A 12508-nucleotide genomic window follows, 5' to 3' on the forward strand; every position below is an offset into this window, starting at 1 on the left:
AACACCAATACATAGCAAACACAAATTTAAGATAAGGTAACAACAAAAATCTCCATTTGTGATTGTTAAACTGTGTTCATGAGGCAGGCCAAGAGAGGTGAGTGATTTCACAAGCTAAGATGCGCTCATGAGGCAAGTAAAGAGAGGTAAGAGATGAGTGGCAAGCAAAGGTTTTTTTTTTTTTTTTTTTGTCAAATCAAAATGGGTTTTACTTTATAATTTAAATGGCAAGACTACATAAGAAAAAACAGAGGCGAAGGCAATAGGGGTTAAAGTAGAAAATATATATTATATAATACATATGATATATACATAATATAATATTTATTATATATGTAATATATATAAGGTTGGTCAAAGTCTTAGGATTGAGGATCAACCCACACAAGGCAAGTCCAAGATTCTTAGGACCAAGATTGGCCAAGTTGGGGGACCAAGATCGGTCTAAAGTCTGTTTAGTATTGATCCTAGACTAATGATCACCTTAGTCATGATTGTTTATCCAATATTATTCTTATGAAAAAAATATGACTTTACCTACCTATAAAAGGAATTCAAAATAGCTAAATCAAAACCCCTAGAGTGCACATGATAACCATGTTCTTTCTTTATTTTTCTATTTATGGGAACGGGTTTGGAACAAAATGTTGTGTGGTAATGCAATTTTATTTTTATTTTTGGAAAAAAATTTAGCTTGGGAATATATTAGTAACAAAAATGAAAAATAAAATATCTTCTCATCGCTCGCCCTTGCTATTAACTAGTTGTCTACCTATCGTTCACCACCACCCACCACTTCTCGTCACTACTTGCTAGCCGTCAAGGGGGAAGGATTTTGTATTGTTTTCAAACGAATTTATATTCTAAAAACAAAAATAGTTATCGCAAAGCTATCCCATCACCTCTACTTTTCTCTCTCCCTCTCTCCCCGAGATGCGACCTAAATCACCATGAGACCTCCACAACCTCCTAGGCGATGACGTTTGTAATATGGAGGACACTAAGCTTCAAGGTCGCCACCATAGGGTGGTTTTGACCTTGAGTTTGACGAGATTGTGCTCGCAACCTTAGTGATGGTGTGAGCTAGAGAGAGAGATTATTGGAGGCGTTGCTAACGCTAGCTGCGGTGGATTTATGGATGAGCTATAGTGACTTGAATTTATGCGTTTTATGAATATTGATTATTACATTTGATTTATTATATTTGAGTTTATGATGGATGCAATGTACATTATTAGATAAGCTTGAGTGATCCACTGCATTTGCTCTTCATAATACGTATATGATTCTTTGAGATTATGGTTGACCTAAAATTAGAGTATGTAGTTGACTAAAAGCGAGCATAATGACAAAGAGAGGCAAAACTTTTTAGGTAATTAGATGAATTGTATCTATATCCAAATTGCAGACAAAAATACATATTTGCTTCTACGTGTGTCTATATATATATTCCTCATTCTCACTATTTTTGTTTTAAATCAAATGGATTACATGATAAATGTTAAGAGTCTTTTTGTGGCCTCCAAAAGTAGTATGCCAAAGAAACAAATAAAGCTATTCAAAGTAGGAGATAAAGTTTCCTATTTTCCTTCAATCTGCAATAATTAAAGAAAAATAAATTCCGCTGAAAACTTTTCCATTCATTCTTCGTAGATGGAGTAATTAGCTCAAACATTCAAAACTTAATTGTCTTTACGGAGCATTTATTTATTTATATTTGCTCTCACCTTCCTCTCACCATTAATTCTCTCACACCTCTCACATGAGTTGTGTATGTGCATGCCTTGCTCATTTGCAAAGATGCAATTTTCAATAAACTTAAGGAAAAGTTTAAAAGGTATCTTCTTCCTTTCGAGATAGGTACCAAGTTTTCTTTATCAGACCATTTACATATAATATAGACTCAAACGTCAAACTAATGTGAGAATGTTCGTGTTTTGTCATCGTGCATCGTCTAGTGGCAGGATTCCATTCTCTTTCCAGACTTTTCTTTTTATGTGATCACAATTTAGTTCTACGTATAATTTGAGCACAATTGCCTAAAAAGTCCTCAAAATTTGGTACAATCTCAATCGTGCTCTGTATTTTTTATCCAAAAAAATACTCATTTTTTACTTTAGTCCCAAATCTACCCACAAGTCCAAAAATTGCCATTAGTTTCTTCAAATTATCAACATTGGGATCAATTAAAAGTTTATTATCAAAATGCGTCTTCATCTATACTCTCACTTTGCCTCATGGTAATGATAATCTTGAAGAAACTAATAAATTTTTAGATGCATGGTCAAATTTGAGGCTAGAGAGAAAGTTGAGAAGTTGGAATAGAATTAGGATTGGGCTTAAAGTTTTGAGTTTTTTTTAATTAAAAAAAAAAACATATTAGCCCATAATTTGAGTTGTTTGTAACTTTTATTCACGTAGTTCGCTTGTAAAATAGGGTGAGCGAAGAAGGTCATCCAACATTGACAAAACATGCAAAGAAAATTGGAATCTTAAAGCGTCAATGGGCAAATTGAAGCATTTCTTTGGGATTTACTTTTGCGAAAAAGATCAGGATTGATTAATGTTATGTTATGTAACTAAATCCTCTTCAGATACTCCTATTTTTTGTTCATAATTTAATAAAACAGTCCATTCTTTCAATGGTCTAGAGACATATAAATAGTTGCTGAAGGTTGTTATCTGGGGCATCAATGTCTTACACTAATTTTTCAAGATTAAAGCAGATTCTTACTTGTCCCAAATTTGTCTCGACGGTACATTTAGAGATGCCAGTATCCTGAAAAGGTCAACAAATAAAGTGTTTGCCTCTAAACTTTGTAGGGGCATAAGTTTGACTTCCGAAGGCAAATGTTCTTGAGTCTGACAACATATATTCATGAAGTAATGGACAAGCATCACAGATCAAACACATCAATAGAAGCGAACAAAACCGTTCAATTCAATGGATATGTAGGACTGACTTAGATAACGGTGGATATGAAGTACAAGATGTGAATTATGATTTTCCAAAACCTCCATGGATAGGCTTAGGAGACCTAGGCCAGACCTAGGCCACCAATGCCATTACTTCTATGAACCAATCTACCTTTTTCACAATCGATCCCATATATTACTCATTTGGAGAAACCATCCAACTAGTTTTAAATCTATTGTATATATGTAAATTCAATCATAGAATTTCTAATTTTTCCAATTTAATTTTAAATCTTTGCGCAAAATTTCAATATATTCATTTTGGCTAATTTTCACCGAAAATAGCTAACTTAACAACGTGCCATGTAAGACAATAATTGATGACTGGATTGCCATGTCAGTAATTTTTTGATAAAAATTAACTGAAATGACTATATTCAAATTTCGCACAAAGGTCTATAAGTAAATTAGCAAAACTAAAAGAAAATTCTCGTATTAATTTAACATGCGCATAATAATAATAGGATTGATTGGGTAATGTTACTCTAATCATTGGAGTAGATCAATTGAAATCAATCTATGGACTCAAAAGCACAAGTGTGTTTGCATCTCTAAATATTTTGTATTAGTTAAATACAACGAGATATGTCCCAATAGTCAATCAAAAAAGAAAATAAAAAATGAGTGCAATTGAGCAAACTATAAAGTACGAATTACAAAGTAAAACGTGCCTAAAGAAAGGTAGTTAGTGGACGTACATGTCAACAACGAAGGTAAAAAAAAACAATGAAGGTCAAAACGTATCAAAAGATCAGACGGTCGTGAGGGACGACACTTGGTGCTACGAGAGTTACGCCATGTGCAAGCACATGGGGCTTTCTTTTTTTCTTTTTTTTTTCAAAAACCACCACTTTTATTATGATCGTACACCAAAAACATTCCGAATCCGTACTTGTTTAATTTAAGTTCAGAAAATACCAAAAGCCCTCACTTTTAACCTAAACTTGCTTTGCATCCTTAATTTTAAAACCAAGTTTTTTTATAATGAGATTACCCAATGGACTTCAAATGACAAGCAACATCAATTAAGATTGTACTTTGGCTACGAGCTTATCAATATTATTTACAATACAAGTCTTCTATAATCTGCACCAATGACAAAACCCCAATCCCATACCATACGTTTCTCTCTGTTGCGCACAAAAGGTGGAGCTAATGGCTACCGGTGGTGCATTCACTTGTGACTTGTGAGGAGAGAATTGCGGGTTTTGAATATATACATATATACTTTCAAAAAGAAAATTCAGAAATTGGTGAATAACTCCGTAAATTTGAATATTCTATGTTCAATGAATTGTGGATTTTGAATATATTTTCAAATATATTTGTCGAAAATAGGTGCATAACTCCATAAATTTGAATCTTCTATGTTCTATGAAATTTCTTTCCAGAAATAGTTCAAACCTTGAAATATTATTCTCTTTTCACATGTATGGGTACAATTATTTTTATTTGTGTCAATAATTCCATTCCACTAATTAATAAGTAGCAATAAAATTATTTTTTAAGTCTTTAAGGCGTCAACGGTTTTTCGTATCTGCAACCACTCTCTCCTGTTGCTGGTTAACCATCTCTATAGTTTAAAGTAAAGAGGCCCTTGTATTTTTAAAGAATCGCGCAGTTTCTTTATTCATCGTTTACATTATTACTCTATTAGTGATGTAACATCACTGATGTTGTAAGTATTCTATCATATTTTTTTTTTCCCAAAAGTAATTATCAGTTTTATCGGATGTCTCCGAAGAGACAAAGTAATTATCAGTTGACAAATGCTAGAATCAATCACTTTAACTTATCTCTCAAGTTTTGACCAAAAAAAAAAATTATCTCTCAAGCATTTGGATTTTAAAATGTGACATCTTTTCTATCTATATATAGCTTTACCAAATAAATTTTAAATTTTAAAATATTTTCTCTTTCCATATATTCAGAAAATTGTCCAAAAACCTTAAATTTATTATGAAATAATTAATTCAATTTTAAAATTTTTATTTTAGCCAATTTAATCTTAAATCTTTTGATCATTTTCCAATTTATTTTTTTAACGACTTTTTTTTTTTGGAAATTACTAATGGACAGTTCAATCAGTCCCAATCATCCTACATGGCACATGGTATGGTTAGCACATAAGTGAACTATTTTTATATATATTTTTAAAAATGCTTTGAACACTTTCTTCTTCTTTTTCCCTATATTTCCTCTGTTGATCGCTAGCCCATTCCTCATCCAAATCTGGTGAGGTTGTCTCGACACTCGCTTGTGGCCGATTGATAAAATTGGAAAAAAAAGAAAAAGGAAAAAGGAAAGAAAAGAAAAGGAAAAATGATAAAAAAATTTGCAAAATCATTAACGTTGGTATCAATCGTGTCATGTAGGCTTACCATCATCAACATCAATGATTTCCGATCAAAATTGATCAGAATGCGTATACAAGAAGATCGTCAAGACATGTCTAGGCCTAAATTAGGTCAAATTAAAATATTTTTTTGGACAATTATCCCACTTGTATAATTGTGTGCAATTTCTTCATATTGTATCAACAATTCCTTTTCCATACATTAATAATTTGAATTCTTCCACTGAGCCAATTTTGTAAAATGCTTTAAATATTGATTTTGCGCCCACACACAACGCGTGAGCAATTTTGCTAGCACAGATCCCAATGGCAAAAAAATACTCTTGACAGGCCTTGAAAAATGAGGTCGCCTCTTTAAAAAATATAAGTTCAACTAAAGGGTATTTTTCCTAATTCCCAAAAATATCAAAAATCAAAGAGAGAAATCTATCAGATAGTAGCCCAAAAAAAAAAGACATTTTATAAACTATAGGCCTTGAAAATCGGGCAGTTTGAAAAAATAAAGACTTCAATTAAGGTGTATTTCATTTGTCAAAAATAAAAAAAAATAAAAGAGAGATAGAGAGCAATTGACAAAACCATTTCGGCTGACTTGACTCCCTCTCTCGACCGGGGCACGCATTCACATGCGCAGCTCCAAAGAAAGGCCAAAGTACATGCACCGGATCCATCGTGACCGTTAAACACATCGATTTCTCGGCTCAACTCCGCACGATCAACTGTCAAAATGTGATCTATAGAAGAATTGCCTAGAAACGTCCCCCCAAAATGGACAACGTGCCGGGGACACTAATAAATACTGCGCCAAATTAACGTTTTCGAACGACTCAGGGGCGAAATAGCGCTAGGACGATTAGGCCACATCTCTCCATCTTACAGGATTACATTATGTTGGCTCGAGCCTAGGTTTTGTAACCCGAGATAGATTAAATCCTTTGATCGTAATTATGGATCCAACTACAACCACGTGTCGATAATTATAAAATAATCTATGTCCAGCTCACCTAGGTACTAGAAGTAATCCCAAGACCGCGTTTGGCCACCCGTACATAAAAATTATTGACATTGTACTCACGTCCTCAGATGAGATCTGCTCGGATATGGAATCTGCGGTGCTTGTCCTAATTGAATGCAGTGGAGGAGGAGGAAGAGAATAATAAAGAATGGCAAAAAAATGATATTAGAGGTATGCTATAATTTCACATGACGTGCGTTCCACTGTTAAAACTTTTCGCTGAATCACTTCAATTTCACATTAGAAAAAAAAATGATTGTTTACGTGTCTTTGGTGATAAAATCAGACTAAAGAATCTTACATAATTTTTTAAATAAAGTATTAATGCCTAAGTGTTATTTTTTTGACAAAAAAAGGTCCATGTAGAGAATTGGGTGGCATTTAAAATTGGGGCAAACATATTGGATGATGTCATTTAGTATATTTATGTTGAATCAAAGTGCCAACGAGCCATATTGATCCCAAAAAATAATAAAATATTATCATGAGAAATTTTTTGACATCTTAAATCGGTGATAACGCTTTAGTGATTAAAAAAAAAATAAAAGTGATACTTAAATGATTCGATAAAAAATTTTGACATTAAAATGAACGACGTATAAAAATTATAATATTTCTTAGTGTCATTTTTCCAAAAAATAGTGTAAAACATGTTTTTTGGATAAACACTATCTGACTTTATTTTTGTTGAACCATCATTTATATTTATTTTAGTTAAGCTAAAATATGAATAACATCCATATTTATGAGTCACCAATTAGAGGCCTATTTCCCCGACTCGGACAGCAAATACGTCTCCAACCTTCGATAAGATAGTTGAAAGTTTTGTCAGAAGATTTCATCTTTCAAATAAGACTCGAGAGCCATGGTGGCGCGAGAGGTTTCGACGTTGGTCACGTGGCCGTAGGTTGCGCTCGATTGATTCCACCCGGGCCTTCTCACGAGAGGGGGGGATTCATTCTCTCGTATGGATCCAGGTCCGAATCAAAATTCATCACAGCCGTCCGATTTTGCGTGACGCGCGTGAACCCATTAAATGGACAACCGTGATGCGCCCGGTCCGAAGCAGTAGACTCACCACCCCTCGTGAGGGCGGTCCGAAATCTTTTGCTGTATCTCGCCTAACTTTCTTTGGAAAAAACTGAAGATGGAAAAGGAAGAGATGTATCACTAACTCTCTACCCCGCGTGAATAGTGGTGGCTACTGGCTAGCTACTTTATATACTCGCGAAGCCCGTGTCGAGTTCGAATTCGTTTGGAAACCCTAGCACGCGCGAATGATTCGACATCGAGTGATAGACAAATTGCATAAATAAAAAAGCATATGGCCATCATTTAACGAGACTAACTTTCCTTTCCTACCGAACACTGAAAAGAACCGTGAGGATTTGGCTACATCTCCTCTCCTGCCGTTGCTTTTTCTTCCTAGGCAGACGTTAGGGCCTTTCACTCTCGCTTATTCTATTCAGGCTAATTTTTATGTTTGACTAAAAGGTCGCAGGGTAGCTTTTCAGACAACGAGAAGTTTCGCTGCTTTTTTTCCAAATCCAACGGCGCATGGAGCCTCGAACCCGAAATTCGGATAATTTTGTACATTATATAGGGAAAATAATTTTTGTCCGTTTTCTCCCGATTATATAGGAGAAAATAGAATGTTGGGTCAAGATAAATTGGTCACCCCAATTTTTATTCAATTTCTCTATCTCTTTTTGCCCAAATTAAAGCTGTGTAATTCCGAAATTATTTCACCCCCAATTGGGTGCTGGCACGTAATTTTCATAGCTTTATGAAAGCAGGAAAAGGAACAAGCAGCACTATGCGATTATTTTTCTTTATTTTTCCCAAGATAATCAGCACTATTTCATTTCATTTCATTCTAATGTTTCAGATAGCTTTATACACAGTTAATTCCTCAGAGAAAAACCAAAAGAAAAAGTATTACAGAGGAAAACCGAGAAAAAGAAAAGGTACCAAAAAAAAGAAGAAGGAACCCTAAATTTTGTAATAAATAGCAGGAGGCCAAAAGAAGAAAAAGAAAAACCCGCCAAAAAATCATTGGAGAAAAGTGAAAATCTGAAAAAATAACCATAAGAGTGGAAAAGAAAAATAGAAAAGGAAAAGCAGAAAATACTAAAAATACAGAGCTCGAACTTTTGATCCTCCCTTTCCTGAGCATCGCCCTCACCGAAAAATCCAAAATGTACCTGAACTGAATCTGAACAAACGTCAAATCTCCATCTCCATCTTCACATCCGAAAGGAAAAAAGGAAATCCCATCAGTTTCATTGAGAATTTCATCAATAATCAGGCATAAGTTGACTGATCTTGCCTTCCTCCATGGCCATCTTCCTCTCCGTGACCCTCAGCCAGATACAGACCCCGGTGAAGCTCAGCACCAAGCTCGCCAGCCCGCTCCCGAGCCCGATCCCGACAATGGCCAGCACCGACAAGCCTTTGGTCTTCATTGGGGCCAAAGGGTACCCGTAGAGCCCCTTGTTGCCCTCGAACGAGCTGGCGTTGAACCGGGGTAGGTTCCCGGTCCGGTTCGAGAGCGAGCCGGGGATCTGGCCCTCGAGCCGGTTGTTGGAGACGTCGAAGGCGGAGAGGCGGACGAGGAGGCCGAGCTGCTGGGGGATGGGCCCGGAGAGCAGGTTGCTGTGGAGGTCGATGACGTTGAGGTAGGCGCAAAGGGCGAGCTGCAGGGGGATCTGGCCGGAGAGGCGGTTGGAGGAGAGGTTGAGGACGGCGAGGTTGACGAGGCCCTGGAGGTCCGGCGGGATCGGGCCGGTGAGGGCGTTGGCGGAGAGGTCGAGGGCCTGGAGGGAGGTGCAGTTCGCGAGGTTCGCCGGGATGCTCCCCCGGAGGCCGAGGCCGGAGAGGGAGAGCTTGTAGATGCGGCCGTTGTTGCAGGTGGCGCCGCTGAGGGAGGAGGTGAAGCCGTTGCAGGGTTCGGCGAAGGCGGCTTTGCTCCAGTTCGAGAGCCGGCTGCCCGGGTCCTGGAGCGACTCGGAGAGGCGGGTGAGGCAGAGCTCGTCGCCCGGGTCGGCGGCGGATCGAGGGAGGCGGGCGGAGAGGGCGAGGAGGAGGAGGAGGAGGAGGAGGGCCAGGACGCGGAGGGTGAACATCTGGGGTCGGATCTTTATTCTCGTCTTTTTCCTTCTTTCTTTCTTTTTTTTGGTGGGGGGATTATTCGTGGGTGGGAGAGTGAGGGAAAGAGAGGGGAGGAAGGATGAATTGAGGTGTTTCTGGTGTGCGCGTCTCCTCGATTGATTAATTCTTGTCGGGATTTTTGTCTAATTTTTTTTTTCCCTTTGGGTTGGTGGGTGTGTGTGAGAGAGAGAGAGAGAGAGGGGAAGTGCTGTGTGATGCAGTGAGTTTGTGGCACAGGATTAGCAAGTTTTAAGAAAACAGGGGATGAACTGGGGGTGGACAAAAGTTGCAGTCTGCAGGTGCAGTAGTAGCTGCTTTTTAGAGAGAGAAGGGAGGGGAGGGAGGTGGAGGTGGAGGGTTGAGGGAGGGATCTTGGGTTTTCTTTTGTATTTATGGAGTTTTATGCGGACTGGGGGAGTGCTGGAGGCTCGGGGGCTATCTTTGGTTTTTTTTTTTTTTTTTTGGGTTTCCTTTCAGGGTTTGGAGGCATGATTTGATGGTTCATTTTTCTTCTCCATTTTTTTTTTATGAGAAAGTAGGAGAACACATGGCTGCTCCTCTCTTTAACTGGAATTTGGATTCCTTTGCAATTTCCGCCGGGAATTTCTTTTCCCAGTCCAATCCAATCGGTGGTAACCTAGTCCAAACATCACCTTAAGGAGAAAAAAAAAATTAAGATTTTGCACTTGATAAGAGTCATTAATTTGCATGGGGGATTTTAAATTCTAGATTTGATAAATCCAAATTCATTTGGAGTGTTAGTCATGCGAAATTTTGCTAATTACCTTCTCTGAGCATCTTCTTGATCGTGCTACTTAGGCACCAAAATGTTGCGCTTCTCAAATTCACAATTGCATCCGTTGTATTAGCTAACATGGTTTACTCATTTCATTTTAAATTTTTAAATTTATATATTCAAAAAGTTTGTACCAGTGACCTCTATTACAAACTTGAATTTGAACAATTGGATGAATAAAAACTTCTTCCCATGAAGCTCTATACAACCCTAATCACACAAAATTTATGAGATTATTTCAACAACATATTACTCAAATGAATCTGACAAACTCAACTCTACTTACATCTGAACTCTGGCCATTGAACTTGAGCTCGAGTTTAAGCTTGATTTCAGAAGCATCACTCCACACCTAAGCATGACATCCTTTTAAGACCTTATTGGGGCTCCATCGCATCAAGAAATTCGACTAACCAAACTCGTTGTCATCTCTAAACATTTGATTTAGAGAGAGAGAGAGAGAGAGAGAGTCGAAGCAAAACCACAACATATGTAACGATTTGAGGCCGGGGAAAGGAAGGGGTGGGGGCGGAAGAGGGAGTTTTCGGTGAAACGGGAATCAAAGCGAGAGGAGGGAGGGAGGGAGGGAGTGAGCGTGGGGGAATGTGGGGCCCACCACCGGGGCACTAGACATATGAGGCGGAAGGAAAGGGACGACTCGCAAAAGCCCATTTTGGTCATTTTGCGCCACCGCTCCTTGTCTGGGGAACCTGCGGGGTCGCCCAGTCACCCCCACCAGAGCCAGCCCCGCACACGCTTCAATTCCTTTTTTTTTTTCCCCCTTTTTCTTGGTTGATTCCTTCGAGACGTCATAAGAGAGAAGAAGAAGAAGAAAAAAAAAAGAAAAGGTTGACAAACCACCTAATTCCCAACAAAAACTCTCTAAGTGTATGTCTAGTCTTAATTTTACCCCGGATCATTTTCTGTCTAAAAGAAAAAATCACACACTTTGGTTACAATTTAAAATCTGTCCCTGCCTTCAAAAATTGCGACTGGTTTCTTATAAAATTATTAATATCAGGTTAGGTTAAGTTAGATATTCATTATTAGAATTCGAGTTTTCATTAATACCTTATTTTCATATGGAACGATAACAATATATTGATATTGATAATTTTGAAAAAAATCAGCCACAATTTTTGGACATGGGGCAGATTAGGATTGTAGTCAAAGTCTGTGATTTTATTTTAGATGGAAATTAGTTCGGAGCAAAATTGAAAATAACTGTAAAAATGGAAGCCTTTCAGGGATTTAAACCATTCTTTTTAAAATTTCTCTTTCTGTTTATGCAAAATCCTAGTTTCCTGTGTCCGCGAATTTTCTGAATTATTAAAAATGATTTATTAACTATTTTATTAATGAGTTTTTTTGATTATTTATTAATATGCTTAATAAATAAATATTTTGACCTTCAATATATTGGTTAGACATAGCACGAGAGACAGCACATTATGAACTTTCCTTCTCTACCTAACGAAGATCTTACGAGGACTCGCTGACGAAATACATTTGTTAATTGCTGTGCCGATTTTCTAACATCTTTTGCCGCCCGCCAGATCCGCATGTGTAACATCAAACCATATTTTCTTTTTTTGTTTGGCCACGGAAGTCCATAAATTATACGCACATTGGTCTTAGTGGAATTGTCTCCAACTCATTCGAGACTAATCTGTAAATTATACCGAAATTCGTTGCAATTCGTACAGTGCACTGCAGTTTCGTCATGTTGATGAAATCTTTTATGTAAAGAAATAGTTTATGAACACCTTGTCCATGATTCAAGTGAAGAAGATACCAAGTTATAACTTTCTGCGAATGTGACGGTCCTCTCATTCCATGCACGAGTTTTTATTGGGTATAGCTCGTATAATATCTCATCTATTGTACCTTGCCACTTGGATCATGGGTGTGACGCCCTCGATCTGCGTCAAATAAATATATCCTAGGACATAATGAATGGAGAAAAATTGAAGTGGTTTTCAATGTCCTAGATTTTTATTTTTATTTTATCACATAGGATATAATAGAATAAAGGTAAGACACAACTTGCTATACCCCTATCTATTGTTTAGTAAAGAACAAGTTATAACACCCAATACTATATGTACTATCTAAATGAGTGTTTGACGTGCACATGATAAGTAAACCTAATCATAAGACTTGATAGCCTTCTTGATGAAACATTTCATGGGTTCATATACTCCTTATATACATG

At 37.3% G+C, this 12508-nt stretch overlaps 1 protein-coding gene across 1 annotated transcript; it reads right to left on the reverse strand.

Moving 5' to 3' along the window:
- Window positions 1–8178: 8178 nt before the first annotated feature.
- On the reverse strand, window positions 8179–9881 carry LOC104418421 (receptor-like protein 44). Its single transcript, XM_010029767.3, has one exon. It carries the CDS (start codon window positions 9470–9472, stop codon window positions 8645–8647), a length of 828 nt encoding a protein of 275 aa, XP_010028069.2. The 5' UTR covers window positions 9473–9881; the 3' UTR covers window positions 8179–8644.
- Window positions 9882–12508: the final 2627 nt, after the last annotated feature.

This window comes from Eucalyptus grandis, chromosome 9 (assembly GCF_016545825.1).
Source record: "Eucalyptus grandis isolate ANBG69807.140 chromosome 9, ASM1654582v1, whole genome shotgun sequence".
Taxonomy (NCBI): Eukaryota; Viridiplantae; Streptophyta; class Magnoliopsida; order Myrtales; family Myrtaceae; genus Eucalyptus; species Eucalyptus grandis.

Excerpts from the sequence above, each read along its gene's own strand:
- LOC104418421 (XM_010029767.3), bottom strand. The coding sequence starts at position 9,472 with ATGTTCACCCTCCGCGTCCTGGCCCTCCTCCTCCTCCTCCTCCTCCTC.